Raw genomic sequence first — 25263 nt, forward strand, 5'->3', positions numbered from 1 at the left:
CCCGGGTTCCTGCTGGGACCAGAGGCTCGAAAGGTCCCAGCGGCCTCGCGTGGAAATGCCCCTGGTCTTTGCTTCACTTCATTCTCAGAGCACAGATGGGCCCAAGAGATCCCGTAACCAGTTGCTTGACCCTTTTGCTGGGAGCTCACTGCCAAGGGCTGGTTAACGGCCTCTAGCCCTTCCCTGGCACTGCCCCATTCTCCCTCCTGGGCGTGGAAGTGGGGTGTTGGAGAGGAAGGGGTGGAGGGGGCCGGGGCTTTCCTTCCCCTCGGGCCCAGCACCGCTTTCTCACATTTGTAGTTTCTACCGTGCTGCCGCGCTCTGATTTGGTTTGGTCATTTTAAAGCCTCTGTGGGTTTAGTGCTTCCCACGCCAGCTCCTTGAATAGTCTCTCAGCTCCTGCTTCTGTTTTCGTCGTGCGTTTCATCTTCCCTCCCTCCCTGGTTACCACGCTATCTGACCTGCTCTGCCTCCGGGCACTGCTGTCCTCGTCCTGTGACTGAACCCGGAGAATCTCTCTTCCTTGTGTCGACCCTGCAGTGTACTCTTCTGTGATCTTCGTCACAAAAAGGTCTCCTCGTGGGCTCTCGTTTGCTTCTGGATCTCACACCATCCATGCTGTACCCAGGTGGCTTCTCTTCCAGGACTGCAGGGAGTTGAGGACCGTGTGGGGCGCTGTCTGTTTCAGGCACAGTCTGTGTGAGTCCAGGGGTTGTGCTGGTCTGCTTGGGCTGCTGTAAAGAGGACCACAGACTGGCTGGCTTACGTAACAAACGTTCGTTTCCTCGCCCTTCTGGAGGCTAAAAGTTCAGGGTCAGGGCTCTAGCAGGGCTGGTGTCTTCCGAGGAATGTGAGAGAAGGATCTGTTTCAGGCTTCCCTCCTTGGCTTATAGGATTGCCATCTGTCTTCCCCTGGTGTCTTCACTGAGTCTGTGTGTCTGTGTCCTAATCTCCTCTTCTTGTAAGGACACTGGTCCTACTGGATGAGGGCCCACCCATATGACTTCATTCTAACTTAATTACCTCTTAAAAGCCTCTGGCTCCAAATACAGTCACGTTTTGGGGTGTAGGAGGCGAGGACTTCAACGTGGGAATTTGGGGAGGGACACGATTCCTGTGCCTGCTGTAGCATTTTGATGAACCGATGTGAGTTTTCCCTGCCTGTTCTCTGATTACTCTGCCTCAGGAGAAGGGATGGAAGAACAGAAGAAAAGCACTCAGGTTTTTTTTTGATGAGTGAGTTCCTCAAGTCCTAGTCCAAGTGTAGAAAGGAGGTTTGAAAAAAAAAAGAGGATTCCTGCCCACCTAGATGCACGTTCTGTGGGCTCACTGCAGGGTCGGAGGCAGCGTAGGAAGAGCTTACAAGATGGTGGGTCCCCAGCAACGGGCTCTGTCTTTGCCCGCCTTCCCATCCCTGCGCGGGATGAGGGGGAGACAGGGAGAAGACCATATAGAGCCCATGTAAGGTTCTCGATCCAAGGACAAGGACCATCTGAGGCCTCTTTCCTAGGGAACAAAAATCAAATTTTTCAAGACCCAGCATGATACAGAGGAGAAGAACTGGCCATGTAGCTGTTGAGGCGTAGGGTGAGGACCGTCTGGTGCAGTTTCCCAGGGGAGCAGCAGGACAGCCCCTGGGTTGTCAGCGGGGACAGGGCTCCTTCTCCAGGAGCCTGCTGGTGGCCAGTGGGTGCCTGAGAAGTGACCTGGGCTGCTTGTGGGGAACCCAGCTCAAGACATAGCTAGCCAAATAAATGACTTAATGTTGTTTTAAATGACATCATTTTCAAATTTTTCAAAATTACTTGAAAACAGCGTAGCAGACGGTATTCCTTCCACACTCGCCGTTCCTGTGTGTCTCTCCTTAAATCTTCCAAATGTGAAACCTGAGCGCTTTCTCCGCTCCAGCACTGGAATGAAGGCCGCCCCGCTCCCCCAGCCCGGCCTCGGCAGCCCTCAGACGGTGACTGAGAGCAGATGGCGGGTCCCCACCCCGACTCCCTCACCTCTCAGGAGGGGCGCCCCAGAGCGAGTTCTAGGCTGCCTGCCACAGGTCCCCGGGGGCTGAGTCACAGCTGACCACCGTGGAGATCGCCTCAACAGATCCCCCTTAGTCGGTCCCCTTCTCTGTCTGGTCGCCCTTCCTCACTTTCCCACTGATGCGTCCCAAGGTCCCCTCCCAAATAAAGCCACTTGCATTGACACCCTGTCTGGGAGAATTCCACCTAAGAGACACGACCAGCTAGATGTTTGCAGCCCAGCTTTGGCTAGTCAGAGACTCCTGAAAGCGGGAATGAACAAAGCAAACAACTTCAAAATACAGCGGAATGGGATAGGGTGTAAAAAGTGAGTGGTAGATCAAGGAATTATTCAAACTTTAGAGCCCTGGACTTACAATGACTGTAGCCAGGCCATGCAGAATACGGGGTGGGCTTAGTAGTGGAAAATGGGGACCGGGCAGAACGGTAAGGGCTGGCTTGAGCCGGCCAGCAAACATGCCCCAGAGATGGAGGAAGTCCGTAGGCCAGGCTGCCTCCTGTTCTTCTGGGTTGAAAAATAAACTTCTTAACAGGATTAATTTTCTCTTTCTCTCTTTTTCTGAATCCATTGTTTCACAAAGTGAAACAGATCTGGGTGCACACACTCCTACAGACTCCGTGTAGAATGGATCCTTGTTCTTTCTTTCTTTCTTTTCCCCCCTTGACGGAGGCACTGGGGGTTGAACCCAAGACCTTGTGCACGCTAAGCACGTGTTCTCCCACTGAGCTGTCCCCTCCACCCCTCCAAGGATCCTTTTTCCTTAGGCTTACCAATTTGTTCTCCTAAATGTTTGGTTTTCATTGGGGAGCTGCCTTGTTTTCCATCATTTGTATTTGCTTTTGTCCCTTATAAGAAACTAGCAGAGTGTGTGCGCTTTTTTTTAAATTGGAATATTTAGATTTAATTTTTCTTTAATTTAGGATTTGGAATTTTTATTTTTAGGATATAATACCTAAATCTTTATGACATTTTGGAAACCAGTTTCCTAGTTATGGTCCACCTTTTTGAAAGATGAGTTTGCGTTCTTTTAGAAGTGCATGGGGCAGGTAACTGATGTAGATTTATTGTGTCATGTTAATTAAAACCATTAGAAAGATAATTGGCCTAATATCAAGGCTTGGTACAAATATTGCCTCAGCTGTTATTAATGCTTTGCTGAGTAGCTAATTTAAATTTGTTCAGCAGGTAATTATTAATTGCCCACGTTGTCCTAGGCTTGGGATTTATTAATGAACACAACAAAGGTCCTGTCTTCATGGAGCTTATGTTGTAATGGGGAGAAACACACTAAACATAGCAGGCAAGTTAATAACACAAGTACAGCCGTGCAGCCCCTTCACCCCACCCCTCTGCTGGTTCCACCCTCCGTACAGTGGGTATGGAGGACCCACTGTACTGGGCCATTTCAAGTAAACAGCTTGAGCATCTGGATTTTGGTATTTGTTGGGAGTCCTGGAACCATCCTCCCGTGCGACTGAGGGATGACCGTACTCTGGATAAAGAAAATGTCCAGCAGGGAGTGGGGCTTGGGGGTGTCCACACTGCGTGTGTATGTGAGCTGTGTAGGGTGATCCTGCAAAAACTTGGAGCAGATGGTTGAGCCTTGAGCGAGTTATCTGGGGGGAGAACATTACAGGCAGAGGGGGTAGCAGGTGCAAAGCCTGTGCTGTGACTCATGCTCCTTGTGTTTGAGAAACAGCAAGGAGGCCGGAGTGAGGCAGGCAGGCAGCAGGTCATCGTAAGGACCTGGGCTTTTACTCTGAGCCTCTGTGAGCAGAAGGCACTCTGGCTGCTGACATGAGGTGCTGGGACAAGGAGAAGTAGGGAGATGTGTTAAATCTAAGATGGTTTGTCTGTTTATTTTTATATAACTTTTAAAGGTCACCCTCCACTGACAGTTATTCTAAGATACTGGCTCTGTTCCCTGTGTTGTACATGCATCCGTGAGCCCGTCTTATACTCAGCAGTTTGTACCTCCTACTCGCACACCCCGTCTTGCCCCTCCGACTCCCCTCTCCCCAGTGGCAACCATTGGTTTGTTCTCTTTACCCGTGAGTCTGTTTTTGTTGTTGTTGTTGTTATATTGACTAATTTGTTGTATTTTTCACATTCCATATAAGTGACATCATACAGTATTTGTCTTTCTCTGTCTGACTTATTTCACTAGCATAATACCTTCCAAGTCCATCCATGTTGCTGCAAATGCCAAATTTTCATTTTTTCTGACAGAGTAGTATTCCATTGTACATGTATGTGCCACATCTAAGATTAAAATCCGTAACTTCTGTCTAGGAAACCAGAGTGTCCTCGCCTGGACGGGCAGTTATCCAACTTGATGTGCGTCAGTATCACTGGCTGGGGGTGGAGGCGGGGGGCTGTTGATGAAGCACAGATGAGAGTTTCTGATACTGCATTGAACTTGGACTGTGTTGATTTTTGAGGTGGCTGTGAGACGTCCAGATGTAGATGTTGAGTTAGACAGCTGTGTGTGCAATAGGGAGCTCAGAGGAGTGGTCAGTTTGGGCTAGAGATACAATTTTGAGCCTAGAGACTGGGTGGTGATAAGGCTGCCTCAGAGCACGTGTAGTGTGAGAAGGAGAAGAGGTGGGTTTGGGCTGAGCATCACATGTTACTGCTTGGATAAATAAGGGGAGGATCCTTTATCTAACAAATAGCCTTTAAAAGTGGCTGTCTCTTAGGCATTGTTCAGGAAGCCAGACATGGGGTTTCCAGTCCTCAGCCTTGTTCATGAATCCATCCACCCATTTATCCTTCCTCCCTCTTCATTTTTTATTGTCGTTCTTGGCTTGTGTTATGTATTTGTCAGTATTTAGTGATGCATCTCCCCTGTTACATGCTCTAATTCCTGACACTAGAATTGCATCGTGGTTAATGTGTTTGATTTCTCAATCTTCATTCCTCTCCAAATGGTGGGTCTCGGTCACCGCAGTATCTCTTTAGCGATTGACAGAGTTATTGCCAAGAAGAGATGGGCAGTAGTTAGCTGTGAGGCTCAGAGAAAGATTTCTTAGCTCCTCAGGAGATACAAAGAGAGTGTCCGTTCTTTTTCATGACTTTGTGCTTCGAGGTGATTTTTGAACCTGGGATGTCATAGCGTGATTAAGGGTCAGCCTGAAGGCAGATTTGGCATTCTGAGAAAGGTGGATCTGAGAGGGTGGATCTGAGAGATGGATGGAACCACCCACTTAAGCGTCTCAATTTTGTCTAATGCCTGAGACTAGTTCTTTATTGTTAAAGCCCTTTGAAGTAAAGATTTCTGATACTTGCAGTTAAAGAGCATCTTAGCTGATAGACTTTGCATTCTTTCCTGAAGAACTTAGCCCTTTTCATCAACTGTTAAGATAGTCCTTTAATTTTGTTTAAGCAGTTCATTTGTATTTTAATGAGGCAGCATATTCAGATTTAGCTATATATCCTGACATTAGACTCATGTTCACTAGGGAAGCTTTGGGTTGGTGAAGGGAAGGCGGAGGGGATGTTAAATGAGAGAATCTGACTATAAATATCTTTTGGCAATGCCTGATTAATATGGCTATTATTAAATATTATATAATATGTCAAGGATGTTTTATTCCTGAAGGAAAAGTGTATCTTTAAATCATACTACAGTCCTCGGTTATTCATAAGAGGTATTTTGTAGAAACACATGCAGTACATCATTGACCACAAATTTATGTACTGTTTTAGCTAAATCACTTCTTGTAGATTCTGTTTAAAATCTGAAAAGGGAAACATATATTTTTAAAAAATGAAACTGACATTATATATTTCTTTTTGCGAAACTTTTTTGCTTACGTAATATCAATCAAAGACACATTGAATTTTCTCCTTAAATCATCTTATCTCTTTGAGGGATAGGATTGGGGTCACTTGGGGAGAGGAGATGGGAATTAATAAATTGGGCCTGGTGATTAGTTGTAATTCCTGGGACTTAAAAAAGTTGGGAACAAAAATAATTTTTATTAAAAATTTCAGCATACAGAAAAATGGAAAAAACAATTTACTTACCTAATAATTTGTAGCAATTTGCCATTATTATTTACATTGGAATAAGCTTACACATACACATGTTTGCTGCATCATTTGAAGGTCAGTCGCAGACATCATGACCCTCTGTCTTTACTGAGAAATGTAAGTGGTTATGAATGAGATGCAGCAGTCTCTACACTGTCTGGCTATGAATATCCTAATGATTTTGTTAACTATAATTTACTAAAAAGATTTTTATAGTAAAGGTCAGGTAATGTAATTCTGCCTCTCAGCCACGGTTGACTTTTTCATGCATTTATCATCTGTCTAAGCCCATTCTGGCTGCTATAACAAGATACTATAAGCTGAGTGGCTTATAAACAAGGGACATTTATTTCTCACAGTTCTGGAGGCTGGGAAGTGCTAAGTCAAGGCTCCGGCAGATTTGGTGTCTGGTGAGGGCCCACCTAGTTGGCAGTGTTTTTGCTGCAACTTCACTTATGTGGTGGAAGGGGTGGGGAGGCGGGGCTCTCTGGGGTCTCTTTTACAGGGGCATTAAGCTCATCCATTAAGTCTCTGCTCTCAGGACCTGATCACCTCCCAAAGGCGCCACACACATCTTCTGTGTGGAATATAAAATCTGAGTTCTGATCAATGAAATACCTCTTTAGTCATGATAATCGGAGCATAGACTTTATACTGTGTTTAATGATCATTTCCTTTGTTTAAAGAATTGCAAGGTACCAGGGGGTTCAGTTTTATGTAGAAGAACCTGACTGATTTGGGGGGCGGGGGTGGAATTCCACCACTAGTTAATGAAGAATGCCTGACATATTAGGATGAGAGCGAGACATGAAGAAGGCAGAACAGGATTTGCTGCCAGGTGTGACGTTTACGTGCACAGGATTCAGTGGCTGCACCTCCAGAGACGAGAATTTCTGATCAGCCTCTATCACCCTGTGTGAAGCGGCGTGGATGGTGTGGGAAGCCCGTGGCAGTGGGACATCAGGAGGGCTGGGTTTCCAGGCAGTGACTGATGGGCACTGTGATGAGCAGAGGGCCAGTTTCATCAGGATGTGCTTGTGAAATTGCCAGGAAACTGTCCAGAAACCAACCCCAACGTTGCAGCTTGTCTATTTTGACAAAATGAGCTGTGAGAAAAAAATAGCATGTGGCAGAGCAGGCCGAACAGCAAGCAGCTCGTTTTCATTAGCCGGTGGTCGGTAGAGTTGAACCCGCCTCCCTAACTCGATGGGAGGGAAACGCGTGTGGGCCTGTGCTCACGGCAGTGAGGCTTCCTCTGGGTCCTTTTCTTAAGCACAAGTAGGCAAGTTGGATGCTTGAGAAAGTGAACTGAGGATTTTTCTCTTCAGTAATTCAGGTTGCTTCTCACGGACTAGAATGCCCATGATGGGGCAGCAGTTATAAAAGACCCCAGAGACATGTCCCCTCGTGTTGTGGTAACAGGCGCCCCACTGGTCCAGGATCTACTTTCAGGAGGGCCTTGTAATTCTCAGCCAAAGTAAGTGAGCGACGGAAGGACCCTGTGAAGTACCTGCTACCTCGGGCTTGTATTGCACTGCTCTGCGTTTCTCTGTTGTTTTACCAACTTGGAGTGTATCCCTAAGCCGAATAATTATGAGGATAATGATGGATAATTAAGAGGATTGGCTCCACAAGCTCACACGTGGAAGGGGCAATGTTTCCCCGGTTCAGGAAGGACTCCCAGGAGAAGGGAAGCTGGAAGCAGCTTCTGTTCAGAGTCTGACCTGACTCTCTCTGAGAGATGACCAGAGCCCACTCAGGCCTTCAGTGGGCAAGGCTGTGAGTGAGTCCTGACACACGGGCCCACCCTGGGTGTCTAGCAGAGCTGAAGTGTGGGCCAGGAATGTGGAAAGGGAGCCCCTGTTGTGCTTCTAAGCGCTCTTGTGGCTGATGGTCAGCTCTCTACAGAGGTCAGCTGGACACTTGGCATGGGGCGACTTGAGAGTCCTCAGCTGAGCCCAGGTGCCCAGAGGACAGCAGCCTCTTTGCAGGTGGCCCTGGTCCCTGCTGATGGAGGGACCTGACTGTGGTGCTCACTGCTGCCCCCAGTGGCGGTGTGCTAACATGGAAGGGCTGCACACGGGAAGAATGAGAACAGTCATCGCGCCACCCTGTCCACGGTTTCGTTTACCCGTGGTCAGCGGCAGTCGGAAAATATTAAATGGAAAATTCCAGAAGTGGAAAATTGATACATTTAAAATTACACACCATTCTGAATAGTGTGAGGGAATCTGACGTCAGCCCAGCCAGGACATGAGTCAGTCCTTTGTCCAGCGTCTTCTGCCTGTTAGTCACTTAGTAGCCAAGCCGGTTATCAGATTGACCGTCCAGGGAGTGAAGTGCTTGTGTTCAAGTCACCCTCATTTTACTTGATAATGGCCCCAAAGCACCAGACAAGATGCCGGCAATTCGGATATGCTGAAGAGAAGCTGTGCGAGGTGCCTCCTTTAATAAAAAGGTGAACGTTCTTAATAAGGATAGAAAAAAAAAATGTGTGCTGAGGTTGCTAAGACCCATGGTAACAATGAATCTTCTCTCCGTGAAATTGCGAAAAATGAAAAAAATCTGTGCTAGTTTTGCTGTCGTACCTCGGACTGCAAAAGTTATGGCCACAGTGGGTGATAAGCGCTTAGTTAAGATGGAAAAGGCATTACATTTGTACAATAAGATACTTTGAGAGAGACCAATTTTATATAACTTTTATTACAGTATATTGTTATAATTGTTCTGTTTAACTAGTCACTGTTGATGGTCTCTTACTGTGCCTCATTTATAGATTACACTTTATCATTGGTACGTATGTATTGGGAAAAACAGTACGTATAGGGTTTGGTACTATTTTCCGTTTCAGGCATCCACTGGGGATCTTGGAATGTATCCCCGGTAGATAAAGGGGGCTGCTGTCGGTTGTGACCACTATCAGATGCCACTGCATAGGGGGCTGGTGGATCTTTGCTTTGAGCTATATAGTGAATTATCATGTTGTTGTTATATAGAAAACCTAGCTGTAGAAGCTCAGGGAGGAAAAAATATGAACAATCAAGTGCCATGAATTTTTGAGTGTGTATTTTTGAAAATGGTTTAAAAAACTCAGTTTCATTATGCCTGTAACAAATACAGTCTGATTTTTTTTTCCAGTTGGTCATTTATGTTTTGTTATTTTTTTATTGATGTATAGTCAGTTATAATGTGTCTATAGTCAGTTACACTGTGTCTGATTTTTTTTGATAAGTGAAAGTATAGCAAACTAAGGAAGAGATTGTAGAAATAATCTATAAGATTGTAGCTTAGTCATAACTTTGAATTGGAGTAATACTAGGATACATATCTTTTTTGACATATCTTTATTTCACTTTTTTTAATTGAAGTACAGTCAGTTTACAATGTTTATTTCTGGTGTACAGCGTGGTGATTCAGTTGTATGCATACATATTCATTTTTATATTCTTTTTCATTAAAGAATGGCTATTAAAGAAGGCAATTAGAAGGTATTGAATATAGTTCCCTGTGCTGTACAGTAGGACCTTGTTGCTTTTTATCTGTATTCTTATGTTGACCAAAACAAGTGACTTTGGAACCAGATTTCTTGATTTTGAATTCTTGCTCTGCCTCTTAACTGCTGGGGTGATTTTGACTTAACCTTTTGTCTCCAGTCTCCCATTATTACTGTGTTGTTTTCTATATAGCAGGTAAGTGCAGTATACCTAAATATTTCTTACAGTGTTGACATGCAGATAACTTTTATTTAATTTTTAACAGGGACCTCCGAAACAATCTTATTAGTAGTATAGATCCAGGTGCCTTTTGGGGACTGTCATCACTAAAAAGATTGTAAGTATTTGAATTCCTGGCTTATGAGTTTGCACTATTCCTTTTATAAGCAACTGTTAACCTACTTTAAAATTTAACACGATAAAAAATTGGCTTTCTAATAACTATCAGAAGTTTATCTAGCCAGGTCCATGGTAGAAAAATAGAATATTTAATGTAAATGACTTAGAAGGCAGTATATCGTAGAGTAATTTGATTTGCTTAGTAGTAGATGGTTGCAACCCTCTTATGTTAATAACATCAGTACTGTTGGCTTTGCCAGCTGTCATAATCTATAGATGATTTCCAAGTTATGAATACGTTCACACTATGTATTATAAATACCCTAAAAATTGAGGCCCCTTTCTATGAATGATTTAAAATCTTGCCATTTTCCTGTCTTATCTGTGTATTTAAACAATTTTTTTTCATTTTTTCTTTTTTTTTTTTAATTGAAGTATAGTCAGTTAACAATGTTGTGTCACTTTCTGGTGTACAACATTAATGTTTCAGTCATACATATACATATATATATTCCTTTTCATATTCTTCATTAGAGGTTGCTACAAGATATTTTATACAGTTCCCTGTGCTATATAGTATAAACTTGTTGTTTATCTATTATGTATGTATTAGTATCTGCAAATCTTGAGTTCCCAGTTTATCCCTTCCCACATCTTCCCCTCCTCCGGTAACTATAAGTTTGTTTTCTAAGTCTGTGAGTCTGTTTCTGTTTTATAAGTAAGTTTGGTTCGTTCTTTCTTTCTTTCTTTCTTTCTTTCTTTCTTTCCTTCCTTCCTTCCTTCCTTCCTTCCTTCCTTCCTTCCCTTTCCTCCCTCCCTCTTCTTTCTTTCTTTCCTTCCTTCCTTCCTTTTCTTTCTTTTCTTTTCTTTTCTTTTCTTTTCTTTTCTTTTCTTTTCTTTTCTTTTCTTTCTTTACATTCTGCATATAAGTGATATCATGTGGTATTTTTCTTTCTCTTTTTGGCTTACTTCACTTAGAATGACATTTTCCAAGTCCATCCATGTTGCAGCAAATGACATTATTTTATTCTTTTTTATGGCTAAGTAGTATTCCATTATATAAATATATCACAACGTCTTTATCCAGTCAGCTGTCGGTGGACATGTAGGTTGTTTCCATGTCTTGGCTATTGTATATAACGCTGCTATGAACATTGGGGTGCATGTCTATCTATTATTTCAAAACTTAAAAGCCCAGTTTTTATGACCTCTGAAGCTAAACAGCCCTGCTCCCCTTGCTGTGCTCTTGTCATTGGTGCTGTGAGGGTATGCTCCTGTGTGAGAGGGAACCCTGTGCTCAGGCCATGTGGACTGTGACACCACCTTTTACTCCTTCTAAATGTATTTATTAATTGCTGGCTGCTTACTATACTCTGGCTTCTCTGGAAGAGCTCAGACTCTTGGGGGCAAATAGATAGTGAAAATGCACCCAATAATAATGATAGGAATCCGCCAGGAGAGGAAGGGCCACTTGGGAGGGGATGGCTTGCCGTGAGAGCGACCAGTCTTTAGATTGGACCTTGCTCCTGAGAGGTGAATACATACTGAAGAATAACAGAGCGTTCTAAGCAGAGTGGAGTAGGTATGAAAGAACAGGTCTCTTGGAACAGTAGTTTAGGTCTTTGGCCAGAGCGTCCAGTAGAAAGTGGGAGAAGAATTTTGGGAGATAAGGCCGGTCAGGGAGGAACTAGGCTTTTGATCACTTCCTGCCACCTTGAAGAATTCCGAATCTGTTCTTTAGTCAAGGAGGGGACTGGCCGAACTTCTTCAGTGTGGAGTTGATGTGATCAAACTTGTGGCATCAGAGTTGCAGTGGATGAAGCTGGGTTTAGGATTCAGTAAAGGTAGTAGCAACATAATCGAACTGAGAAGACAGAGATCAGCATCAATTCAGCTACACAAAAATTCAGGATGTCTCAGGGGCACTGCAGACTGTCTTAGGTTCTCCATCTAGTTCTTTATCATTCAGTAAATAATTTTTCAAGTACTACTATCCAAAATAAATAAAAAATAAATAAATAAATAAATAAATAAATAAATAAATAAATATTTTGTTCAGTAGCACTTAATGTAATTACTGCTATGGTCCCAGATGTTGCCTTGGCATTTTTTTCATTGCATCAGTCTCGTGTGTTCTTGCTGAGGAAGGTAATTGTCATTTATAACGTTCTTCCCACTAGAAAATTCATTCTTTTTTTATTTTTTGGTTTACATGGATTTTTTAAAAATTATTTTTAATTTTTAATTTTTATTTTTAACATTTTTTATTGAGTCATAGTCATTTTACAATGTTGTGTCAAATTCCAGTGCAGAGCACAATTTTTCAGTTTTACATGAACATACATATATTCATTGTCACATTTTTTTTCACTGTGAGCTACCATAAGATCTTGTACATATTTCCCTGTGCTATACAGTATAATCTTGTTTATCTATTCTGCATATGCCTGTCAGTATCTACAAATTTTGAAATCCCAGTCTGTCCCTTCCCCCCCAACCCTGAAAATTCATTCTTAATTCCAAACGGCTAACTTGTAATTGAACTTACAGTATGCTTGCAAGCTGAGAGGGTCCTGTATGTAAACTCAGTGAGATATAAAGATACTTTGTGGGAGTAATGTTTGCTAATTGCTCCTGGATACAGGCACTTTTTCTTACAAGGCCTTAAATCATTCGTTTCAATTGTTCATCTCACTCAACAGCCACACGTAAAGTGTTTTTGTGAGCATACCATGCCTTTGCCTTTATTTTATAGATAATTTGAATCAGGAAGATTAAGTGGCTTTCTGAAGAATAAAGTACCAGAAGTAGGTAAAACCTAGACCCATTTAGTTTCTCTTTTGCTTTATCAACAAATTCGAGCTGATTCTCAATTCAAATGAAAACCCATTATCAATACCTAAATACCATTTTAAATAGGTATAGCTGTAATGAAATTGTTTCCCAAAGAATCAATGGTAATTACACCATTTAAAGCTCAGAATTGAGACAAGATAATGAATAGAGACCAGAAATGCTTGTTTAAGCAACACTTCACAAGATGATGCCTAATTTTCTTACACAGTAAAACCCAGAAATAGAAGGAAAATCAACTGGAATAGAAAAAAAAGTCCTGCACGATTAAATACTTAGCTTTAATATTCTGAGGAGCTGGTGCTGGAGCACAGAGAGTGCAGATAAAGACTTGTATAGCTTAAGATTTTTTTTTTTTAATCGAAAGTCGCTGTAAGAAAGGGAAGGCAAAGCTGTGAAATTTTTGCACACCAGGATTACCTAAACTAGCTTTTGAAATATCTCAAGGAAATACTTGTGAGTAGGTACCGATTCAAATGTGGACTCTTGGTAATTTCTAACAGACTAATACATTTTTTCTTTTTTTTTTACCATTACCAAATGTACAATTTAGAATCCGACAGTCTTTTTAGAAATGAATGGTACAAATCTGTTCTCTAAAGAGTGACTCGGAGTGAAATTCAAGAATATGTGCTTCTTCACAAAGCTGTTTTTGTTTGATGTTTTGAGTTTATTATAACTGTATGAGTTTAAATGATATCTGTTCAATGTTTCAGAATTAACATGCTGCTTTTGGTAATTCTGTTTGGAATAGTGTTGTTTTAAAGTTTAAAAAAAAAAGAATATGTGCTTCTCTATTACAGAAAATAATTTGGAAATTAAAGAAAATGTGATAAAAATATTAAAGTTTGGTTTAGAAAGCTTGTTCTGATTCTTGTGTTGAAATTCAAAGTGATCGATAATCGCAAATCTAACAACTGAGAAAAATTAAGATTCATTGTTTTAGGGCTTTCTTCTGTATAGTTTACCAAATCCACTCTTGAAAAATGGTGGAAGCCATGCTCTCCCACTTGAAGGTTACAGAAATTGTCAATTATCTCCCGATTAAAATGTGATCCCCGTGATGGAAATGTAACACTGTGCTTGGTGTGAAGAAAAATAGTGTGTGTTGGCATGGGTTCAGACACAGACCTTCAACCTTGGTGCCCAGGGAGGAACAAGCCCCCAGCCCCTGTTTCTGAAGTGAAGCCCGCCCCCCACTGTGCCAGTGAAAAATAGTGTAGAAAGATAGAACAAAATACCTACTGAACTTATCACATAGATAAAAGGGGAAAAGTTGCATGAATTGAGGAGAAGGAAAATTTTCTTAGGAATTATAAGAAGTTAGGGGTGACTGGGAGAAATGGGCCATTACCTAGATATTGTTATAAAGAAATTTGGCTTGGAGACTAGATGACAGATCTGTAAAGTAAAAGCTAACTCAGTTGTTTTTTCATTACAGTCAAAACTTCTGAGTATTTAAGGAATGAAGTTAGGAAGCATTAAGTTTCAGATGTTCTTGAGGAAATAAAAGTTGCAGCATTTTGGTAACTTGCCCTTTTACCCATTGTCTGTTGGATGTTGGCTGAGATCAGGATCTGTTTGCTGACTTCCCCAGCGTGACTAACTGTGTAGACCATCTAAGGAATTTTATCACAAACAGTAAGATAGATGGAGTCTTGGTTTTACTACTCTGGTTTTATGTTGAGTCACTTTACAGGAGTAAATGCTTGCAATATAGAGGGCCCTGTAATTAAACAGCATTTAGTCTGTATGAGCCAGAGGTAAGTGAAAGCAAGGATTATTTCTTCTCTCAGTGATGCACTTGAAGTAGGTGAATATTTCAGAGATGCTTAAAAAAAAGGGTCTTGTATGATACCTGGGTGCCATTCTTGAATGTTGAACATATGAAAGCTTCGTCAATGAAGACCACTAATTGAAGATACTTTTCCCTTTCTTCTTAGGGATCTGACAAACAATCGAATAGGGTGTCTGAATGCAGACATATTCCGAGGACTCACCAATCTGGTTAGGCTGTAAGTACCTCTTTCTTTCATATTATAAGGAAGCATTTGGACGAGTATCCTATGAACCTATGTGTTCAATATTTAGGTAGCAACTGTAGAGTTGATAGAAGTGGTAGGGGATAAGGAGCTGGAAATTTAAGCATGGAGATACAGTGTCATGAGAACATAATGTTGCATTACATCCCCCACCCAAAACTCATGTGTGCTCATGTCCATATTGGGAGACATGATCAGAAGCTTTGCCAGTTTGGGAAAATATCTTGGAAGAGGTGATACTTGAGCTGATGGTCTGGAAGATTGCAAAGATTTAGGTCATTAGAAAGGAAGAGAAGTTGAGCAGATGATGCATGGAGGTAGACATAAGAGCGAGGCCAGTTTCAAGGGGAAAGCCGGGAGTCTTATGAGTAAGATGACCGTTTTTGACTCACGTAGAGGAGAGCAATTTGGAAATAGGATGCAGGATGAAATGCAGGATTTAGGGGCAGAAGGTCTAGTATAGAGATCATCTATGCCTGGTTCTTTATCTTTGTAGCTTTTTAGAATGTTTCTTCTGTTTCGTTCAAGTTAACTTTGAAAAAGCTACAGGGGCTTAAATTGTGAGATTATTTCCTCTGTACAGGAAGAGAGGGTCTCCAAATTACCTGGCAGAATAGGGCAAAGTACTCCTGCTTCTTAGCGCACTTGTATTTTTCAGTGTGCCCTTTAACTTGGGGGGAAAGATAGATGGCCACGTTTATGTTTTTAAACAAAAGATTGACTTGGTATATAGCTTTACTCATAACTGGAAATTAATTAAAATCAGTTGTGTTTTTCTTTTTTATAACTGGATTACTAACAATTTTATTTCAGCGCTTTTATTGAGACTTCTGTATTTTTGGTTTTGAGGGATGCATAAGAATTGGCAAAATGGGGCATTTGTGAAGGAAAAAAATTGTTACATTTTTGGATAGCTGTGAATCTAGTAAAGAAAAATAGAGCCTGGAGTCTACCATTTTCCTGACTTTAGTTCCAGTGGATTTATAGCTTTGGCCTAGGGATTTTTGACCCAATAGCAGGTGTTCTTTAGGAAAAGAGTTGTGTGGGCCAGTGCATACAATAAGGCAAGTTACTATTTTCTTAAGGTTTTTTTTTTTTTTTTTTTTTTTGCCTCCTGCCTCTAAAGCTAACATTTTTGGAAGTTTTAGAGCTTGAATTGTCTCCTCCTATGTTTTTACCAATTCTCTGATACCTGTTGTGAGACTTTACAGGTCATGGAACACAATGGATATATATCCAGGTGAATCATGAAAACACAAAGAGCACTACCAGGTTTCCTGCTTTGAGATTTGATTGAGATGGTTTCGTAACCCATGTAATAATAGACGATTGTGACTCTTTTAATGCAACAGTCTATGACGTATACAGAACTATACCTGACGTATATGTATTCTTTAAATACTGGTCTAAGAAACGTTGACAGTTAAGGTAGCCTCTTAACATTCAGGAATGCACTGCAGTTGAGTTGCTTTTGATAATTTGGGTTGACATAGTTCTGGAGCTGTGGCTCAGGAAACTTTGGGTATGTGTTCTGTGTGGGCTTCTGCAGTCCCCAGATCTCTGGGCTCCCTGAGCCAGGCTGTATGCTGATTCTGAAGACTGGTAGCCATTTGTGTTTCAGACACAGAGAAGAGCATTTTCACAATCTAACGAGTGAAAAAGGGAATCTGACTAGTAGTGGGACATGCAGTACGTTTCTTAGATTAGAACTCAGAGAGCTCCCAATTCTAATTCCCACCCCAAATAGTGTGTGTTTAGAGGAGATAGCTCCTTCCTCTGCTAGCTCTTTAGCTGAACTCCCTGACTTACCCTGGAACTTGGGATCTTGGACTGACTTGGTCTTTTAGCCACAGAGGCTAGAATTGAGGCTCCCCACCTCCCTGCCCCCACCCTGGACCTGCACCTTGCAGACAACCTGTCGCATTTGCAACCAGACTTCTCATCATCTTGAAACAAGTCTTGGCTTTGGAGGCTTAGTGTCGGAATTCAAAAATAACATTAAAAATATGTCAGAGGAGGCAGCGTGTGGTGGGTAAAATTGATTAACGCCGTGTATTGATCTCTGCCTTTACTGATGGGAAAGTTCTGCGAAGTGAAGCCGTACTTCCAGAGGCCCCCACCCCAAACCACCCTAACTCCAGAAGTAACTGGTGAAGCAGAGATGAGGACCAGTCGTGGGCTTCAGTGAAGTCTCTGTCCTACACTTAGGACGTTAATTTACCCAGAAACTGTCAGGAGGTCAAGAAACCAAAGCTTTCCCTTTTTTTTCCTTTATGAATTTTGATCAGTTATAACCCTGTATTTTTCCTCTAGGAATAATACCTTTAATATTTTTCTATCAGAAATAATAGTTGAGTGATGTTTATAAGAACCTCCTTTTTACAATTAAAAACTATTTGTGCTATTAAGTAATAAAACCATATAGAGAGATGAAGGGAAAGCTAAATCTCCCTTTCATCACTTCAGACACATCCTTCTGAGACAGCAGGTACTAATTCTGCCTGGTGTAAATTCTCAGATGTTCTATTACCTCCACAAACGTATAGGCATCCACTCGGGGCTTTAAAAATGTGCTCTACTCAACAATTTACTTAAAAAATACCGACATGCCATTAATATCTTTTCAAGAGAATACATAACGATTTAGTTCATGCTTGTAAATAGCTACAGAGTATTCAAAGTCTAGAACAGGTCATAATTGAGTCAATTATTCACTCTCTTGAAGGAGATAGTTTGATTCATTTCCCCTCTTTTAACACATTTGCCCTGGAAAACACCCCTTGTGTACACAGATGCTTCACAGCGCACATTTAACTCACAGGAATACAGATATGTCTGTTTAGCAAAAAGCAAGTAAAGGAAGAGAAACTGAGAGAGTAAGAAACACCACGAGTGGGAGTGGGTGGCTGATTCACCAGCCAGGGCATTCAGTGAACCGTGTCAGGACATGAGAGCAGGGACTTGGCTGTGTCTGTAGTCACGCTCAGTTCCTCTGTGCTTTTTCTGTGTAAGCATCTCAAAACTGGAATGTGATTTTAATGTTTTAAAATATGTGTAAGTTTTTATGGCCATCAGCCGAAGCCAATTACTTCGTTTGGTATTCAGCCAAACAAGTAGCAATGTGTTCCAGCACTGGAAGAGAAGTTGGCCTGTGTTGGGACTTACGGGGAGGAAGGCACGTCTGTCTCCAGTGTGATTTCTTCTGTGATTTCCAAGGGGAAGAAAATAATAATGCCTAATAATGAAAATAAAGTTACCTAATAATTAGAATCGAATGGTCCTTGTAAGATGCAGTTATTTTGTTTATATAATCCTAAATATGTAGGATAGATTTTTATTTACAACTTACTATTTACGGACTCTTTCAAACATCTAAAAAATAAGTTAGAGATAAGTGTATTTAAGGAATCTCCATGTAGCCATCACTTAGTTTCAACACTTAGCAGTCATAGCTGGTCTTGTTTTAGTTATACCCCACATCTCTTGTCTTCCTGCCTACATTATTTTAAACAAATCCCGGTAATCATATAATTCCACATAGGATAGCTTCTTACAAGTATGGTTGTTCATTTTAATTGTGTCTCAGTTACTTTCTTACAGTGTTACTATGGTTTACACTCCATCAGCAGTACCCTTTTCAAAATCCACATTCAGGTTTCATTCTGATAGGCCAAAAAAGAAAAGGGCATTGCTTTCATGGTTGTTTTAATTTGCAGAGTGTTCCTTTTGTTTATTAAGTTCCTAGGCAATTCTTTCATGAAGTTCATAATTATTTTTTGCACCCTTTTTGCACTCTATCAAAAAAAAAATCCCAAGACAGATAAAAATGAATCCAGAGATGTCCTTTCTGAAGTTCATTATATATTAATTTGTGAGGAGTTGGTATTTGTGTAGTAAGTCTTCCCACCAAGGAATATGTTGCTCCAGGTGTCAGAGGAACAGCTGACTGACCTCTCCCAGATCAGTTCTCCTCCTCTCTGCACCGGGGAGTCCATCCACCTGCCTGTCGCTTTCTTCCGCACTTTGAAGGATTTTGCTCCAGCTCTGGAGGAGAGGCAGGCCTCCTTGCAGGTCTCAGGACTTCTTCCTTGAGAATTCTAGGTCCAAATGATACCTATTTTTGATCCTACAACAGACACAGTGGTGCTCTGATCATGCTGCCATCTTCCGGGAGCCCTTGGCCCTGTTTTAGTGTGAGAAGCTATAAAGGTGGAGTCCACATCCTGAATAATCAGCTACAATGGTTGAGCACCTACTGTACACCCCAGCTTGTTATTAGCTACCAGAGGTACCCCAGTAAAAAGACACACAAGTGCCTCTCCTCCTGGAGCTTATAGTCAGGCATGGAAGAAAATCACAAAAAATGATTTGATCATATCACAGTGGGTGTGACCGACTACTCAAATGGTAGTGTAGTGTTCAGGGTTTGACTCATACAAAACTCTGCATGGGTTTAGATACTGATTAAAGCCGTGATACAAGGGGAAATGAGAGAAGGTAGGTAATTTGCCCAAGGCCAATGCTAAATTATATCCCAAGTCTTTGATTTTAAATGCTGAACTCATTTCACTGCCTACATATCTTATCGGGTTACTGTTGGGTGCTGCTGGTCATTCAGACCATCCTTTTCCTTGTTTTTTAGTTTTTGCTTTCTTAAATGATGGAGTGACACTGGAATTTGACACAACATTGTAAAATGACTGTTACTCAATAAAAAAGTTTAAAAAATTAAAAATAAATGATACAGTGAACACATGTAGGGTAATTCTAGTTGCAATCACAGCATGACTAAAGATCGAGTTCAGGAAGGTAACTTTGAGTTTCACATGATACTTTATAGAAAAATCCTTACCTGGCAGCAACTTTAGATAATTTTGTTTACTGCTTTAAATAAGGTTAAGAACAGTTTCCTTCAACTCTGGAGAAAATATTTACTGGTTTCTCTTCATAAGATTTCAAACAACTTACATAAATTTTTTATAACAGTGTTTAATGGTAGGACATTTTAGGATATAAGAAAAAGCATAAAATGATATATAATTGTTAGTATCTCTTAAAGTGAAATGATTTCCTTTTTTTCCAGAAACCTTTCGGGCAATTTGTTTTCTTCATTATCTCAAGGAACTTTTGATTATCTTGGTTCATTACGGTCTTTGTAAGTAAGATTTTTTTCCTCTTGTTTTGATAAATATATCTTAGTTTTTGAAAATTAAAAACAGTTATTATGTGGCTTAAGAGACCTCATGGGGAAAATCTTGTGATTCTGCAAAAATTAGAATCTCCCTGGAGAGCTTGCATGCACACTGAGAAACATACTGTAACCCTTAATGATGCTTCTCAGACTGGGACTACCGTTTTCTCCTTAGAATACTGTCTCTCCTTGATTTTTATTTAGAGTAAATCAATTGGAAATTCTTTCTCTTCGACTGTGTTTACAAGTTAGAAAATATTTTGTTTGCCTAATTAAATCACCAGAGCATTCTCCTTGTGAAGAATTTATAGTTAAGACTATGTTATGCTTTAGGTATTTAATTTTAATCCTGCAACCCCTTCCCCAAACTGAATTCACAACTTATTACTGACATTTCTAGGCATGCCAATGTAGAATGCCTGCTTTATGAAGTCAGTGTAAGGTCGTATTTACACAGTTCTCTTTAGCTTTAGAATTGGCTAATATGCTCCCCACCCCTAACCCGACCTCAAAACACGGTTTTGTTATGTAAGAGATTGTATAGGAGTTCCTGTTGAAGGTTACTGTATTCTCAGGTAAACTTTCATCTATTTCTGAGTATAAGTTACACTAATTCCTATTGGAATTACAGTTAAGGATAATGTTTTTCAAATTTTTATTGAGTATAACTTAAGGGCTTGAGTCTCCTTTTCCAGTGAAAAATGTCTTCTCTGCCAGATGCCTGTGTTTGATGTATGCTGACTTCTTTCCTCTCCTCCCTTCCCCTCCCCTTTCATTTTCCCCTTCCCTCCCTACCTCCTCACTTTTCCTTTTCTAAACCGATCATTTCAGTCTCCTTGAGCAGTTCTCACTGGGATGTAGTTGATAGGTTAGGCGTTCGTCTGGCTCCTCACCATCGTGGCAGATACAATATACACACGTTGAGAGTCACACTGCATCAGACTCTTTCTGGTCTTTTTGGTGCATCTACCACTGTTATCCAGAAGGCTGCTTTTTAGTGAAAACGTCTCCCTTTGGCATATTTAGTGGGCTCAAGTCAGCCGTTTCTGTGAAGTTTAGGAAGTTAAGACTGTAAGAAATTATCTGGCTTTTGAGACTTTGGGTAGCAGGAACATAGGAACTATTTTCATCCCCAAATTGGGCAAAATTGCTAGTGTTTATGATGGATAGTGCTGGAAACTGACCAGAAGCTGTTGCTTAGGGACGAGGAGTCAATCAGTCATCCTCCTGGTACTGGTTTTGAAATTTACTTTCTCCTTGTTGTGTCCCACTGGGATCCCCACTTGACCTTTCTTGCCCAAGCTGATGAGATGGAGCCTGCGTTAGATGAAGCACAGTTTGTGTCAGAAGCACACGTGGTTATATATACTCTTTGCACTTGGTTTATTTATTTATATAGAATGCATTGCATTCTATTTTGGTTGTATTTACATTTTGTTCCTCCTATTACGTAATGGCCTCCAGGTTGACAGAGAACAGCGTCTGCATTTATTTGTATTAGCTGGATTTAGGGTGACATGGCACATGAATAGCTAGTGCTTCGTAAAACAAGTATTCAAGAAATTGTATGTATCCTTGCTGTTTCTTACATCTGAATGCCACATCTTAAAACCTCCTGCCTCATGTAAAGATAATTCTCTATTTTCTTTCATATCAAGTGTAAGGTATTCTTATGTTTATATTTTGATTGAGTCTGTGTCCCTTAAGTTAGTTAACATTTATGGTTATCCCGTGTTGCATAGTAGAAGTGTCAGAAATAGTCCCCACCCTAAGGAATTTATCCTCTACTCAGACAGACAGACTATAACCATGCGAAACAGTCATACGTTTCCTTATGTTGCCACAGTTAATAGAGCTTGCAGGCATTTAAGCCAAGAACATGGCAGTAAGGCTGGAAAAATTGGGAAGGTTTCAGGATCCACTGTTAGTGCCACGGACTTTATGATGAATAGGTAGACCTTTGACAGACAAAAAGGTGGAGATTTGGTTTTCCCGTACCCTGGGCATCAGGAGTTTGTGGCATAGAAGAGGGATGATAAACAGATTTGTTCACATACCAACTTTGATTGAAAGCAGAGTCAGTCCCAGGATCAATGGGGAAGAGTCCTGGAGTCAGACATGCCACATCATCTCATTGCAAAGGAGACGTAACCAGCTGATGGTGCAGGACGTGCCCTAGCATGGTGAGGGTGAGCAGCAGTACGCTTGCCCCACAAAGGGAAAACCAGTGTAAGGTGAAAATGCTGGTTACTTCATTCACCATAACCTCTACGTTGTATTTTGTATGCTGCAGAGAGTTTCAGACTGAGTATCTGTTGTGTGATTGTAACATACTGTGGATGCATCGCTGGGTGAAGGAGAGAAACATCACAGTGCGGGACACACGGTGTGTTTACCCTAAGTCTCTTCAGGCCCAACCGGTCACAGGTGTGAAGCAGGAGTTGCTGACATGCGGTAAGGGAGAAGGAAAAACCGAGAAAGCGTTAACTGTGTTTACTTTGCTGCCGTGTTTCTCCTGACCACCTTTAGAATTCTCTATACACTGACACCAGTGACAACTGTCCGTCTTCATGGAGTTGATAATATTTAGTGCTGCCAACAGTTAAGTCAGCTGGAATAAAAAAAAGTCTCCAAAATGTAATTTAAAGTTGTAAATAGTTCAGCAATTACATATCACCAGTTGCTTTCCCCAGATGTAAGTATCATTTTACAATTTGTTCTTCAAGTGTTGCTTCTGTGATCATCTGATAGTCTTATGACACCACCAGAAGGGGCCAGCTGAGTGTCAGAAATGATATGAAATGGTTTCGTTTTAGTTTTACTCAATTTTGTTTTCATCTTGGACCCACTTAGTTCAGTAACAGTTTTGTAGATGCTGGTAATGCTGGTGACTGAGGAATTTGTTTTTCCATTTAAAAAATTGTAATTAGAATTCTTGTAACTTTTAATTCTAGAGTGTGAATATAGTATTATGTTTGTTGACCGAGTCTTTGTTTTACTGCCTCTAGATCCTCCCCTTGAATTACCATCTTTCTATATGACTCCATCTCATCGTCAAGTTGTGTTTGAAGGAGACAGCCTTCCTTTCCAGTGCATGGCTTCATATATTGATCAAGACATGCAAGTGCTATGGTATCAGGATGGGCGAATAGTTGAAACTGATGAATCTCAAGGTATCTTTGTTGAAAAGAACATGATTCACAACTGCTCATTGATTGCAAGGTAAATCTTTTTTAGATGAGGAATTGTCTCTGTGGATTTTATTTATCATCCCAGAATTGTAATATTTAGCTGCAGTTTGAATTAATATTTTATCTTCTTGCATTTAAAAAACAGACATCTTACATTCCTTTTCCTGAGTGTTACTTATTTTCTAAAATTAAATAGCTCTTTTATATCCAGTTTTGTAAGGAAAAAACCACAGGATAAGAGGGAAACACTGTTAACAACTGGAGACTTTGTTTAAAGATTTAGGAGGAAAAAACATAAACGTTTAGCGCCAGACTTAATTTCTAACAACTTCCTGCTGCTTAATAAGCTCAGAATTTCACTTTTGGAAAATCACCTGATTTTCACTGTTTTGTGATTAATGTTACAATTTAAGCTACTTCCTTTATTCACACCACTGGTATAAAAGAATATAGTAGTACCTGTTTGTCAACTTCGTGATTGGTGTGAGCACCAAAATGGTTAATTCAAATGAACTTAAAGTACAGAGAACAGGATTAATACACACATATATGATGTTGTCATTCACCATATTTAATTTTGGTAAAATTTTAATTTATAGGCATTGAATTCTCTCTTTCCTTCTCTCTGCCTCTGTGTATGTCTCCATACCTTTCTCTGGCTGTCTCTCTCTTTCCTTCTTACCAAGTTCTCAAAGATACACCTCAGCTGGAATATTTAAGAATAAACCTGTGGTTTCCCAGCTCTGCTGGGGCACCTTGGGGAGGTAGTAGAGCAGACTCACAAAAGCAGCACGGAAACATTTACCAAGAAATGAAAAGTCCTCTGAGTTAAGACTTGTTCCTGGAAATTGGGGGGGTTGAATATTCTGTTTTATAATTTCTCTTTCTCTTTCGAGATTTCGTATCTGTTTATTATAAGCATGTTTTCATTTATGTCTTTGAACATTTATAATAGGTACTCCTTAAATCCTTGCCTGCTTATTCCAGTATCTGGGGGATTGTGGGATCAATCACCCTGATCATTTTCTTATGAGTATGGTTTATATTTTCCTATATAGAAAAATATTGTTTCTATATCTGCTAATGTTGGACTGTATCCTAGATATTGTGAATGACTTGCTGTAGAGAAGTTGGCAAAGATCAGCTTACAGGCCAGATCTGGCCTGTAAATGTTCTCTTTGCAGTTTTAAATGGTTAGATTTCAAATGGTTATATAAATACCTACATGGTGTTCTCAGTGGTGCTTCTTGGTCAGCAAAGGCTGAAATATTTACTAGCTGCCTTCTGGAGAAAAAGTTTACTGACCCCTAACTCTGGATTCTGTTATAGTCTCCTCAGGAGAGGTGATTTTTGTTTCATCAAGCAGTTAGCTACTAGATCTGGCTTGTCTGTAGTAGGCAGCAGCTGAAGTCTACTTGGCGTTTGCCCTGTCTGCATGTAGGTCAGGGGTCAGTTAGAGAGCTGGGTGAATTTTATATGCAGAAGTTTAGGCTTCCAGCCAGGTTCCTTTCTACCTCTGTCCTCTGATTTTTCAACCAGTAAGACTGTGAGTTTCTGTTTGAATAGTTCCTGCCCTTGGGCAAAAGCCATTAAAAAAATTCCCTGGTTACTCCCCAGTGCCAATCACTTCTTAGTGTCAGCTCCTCTTTAGTTCCTGCTTGCTTTGGATCACTCTCTGTGTGTTTGGATAGTTGTCATGTTGTAGTTTGTCCACAGCTCCTAATTGTTAACTGCAGGGAGGGTGGTTTGATAGGAGTTGTTCTGCTGTTACGGGAAGCAGAGTTCCTTTCTTAGGGGGTAAGGTTGTTAGGAGAGATTTTTTTATATGCTTTTTGCACTTAAGACATTTAAGTCCCAGTGAGAAGATTCTAATTGTTACATTATTTTTACTGTGGTGATAATTTCACAAGTGTATACAGTGTCAAAACTTACCAGATTGTACACTTTAAGCAATTTATTGCCTAAGGAGACAATAAATGCCATAGAACACAACAGTAAAGCTTTGAAAATACAATAGAGCCCTTTTCTGAATAAATGAGCTTCAGTTTAGAGCTCTTAAATTTTGTAACTATAAGGTT

The 25263-nt window shown here is 40.8% G+C and overlaps 1 protein-coding gene across 2 annotated transcripts in view; it reads left to right on the forward strand.

The window, feature by feature from the left end:
• Positions 1-25263, forward strand: part of ADGRA3 (adhesion G protein-coupled receptor A3) — a 99129-nt gene that overhangs the window by 24675 nt on the left and 49191 nt on the right. The window contains exons 1-6 of one of the 2 annotated variants that reach the window (XM_031686602.2): positions 8421-8533; positions 9835-9906; positions 14705-14776; positions 19887-19958; positions 22288-22448; positions 23003-23216. In XM_031686602.2, coding sequence (XP_031542462.1) covers positions 8451-8533; positions 9835-9906; positions 14705-14776; positions 19887-19958; positions 22288-22448; positions 23003-23216 — 674 coding nt within the window. In that variant the 5' untranslated portion in view covers positions 8421-8450. Of the gene's footprint in view, positions 1-8420; positions 8534-9834; positions 9907-14704; positions 14777-19886; positions 19959-22287; positions 22449-23002; positions 23217-25263 lie in introns of those variants that run through there. The other variant, XM_006207017.4, reaches the window with a different exon arrangement.

Source organism: Vicugna pacos, chromosome 2, assembly GCF_048564905.1.
Source record: "Vicugna pacos chromosome 2, VicPac4, whole genome shotgun sequence".
Lineage (NCBI taxonomy): Eukaryota > Metazoa > Chordata > Mammalia > Artiodactyla > Camelidae > Vicugna > Vicugna pacos.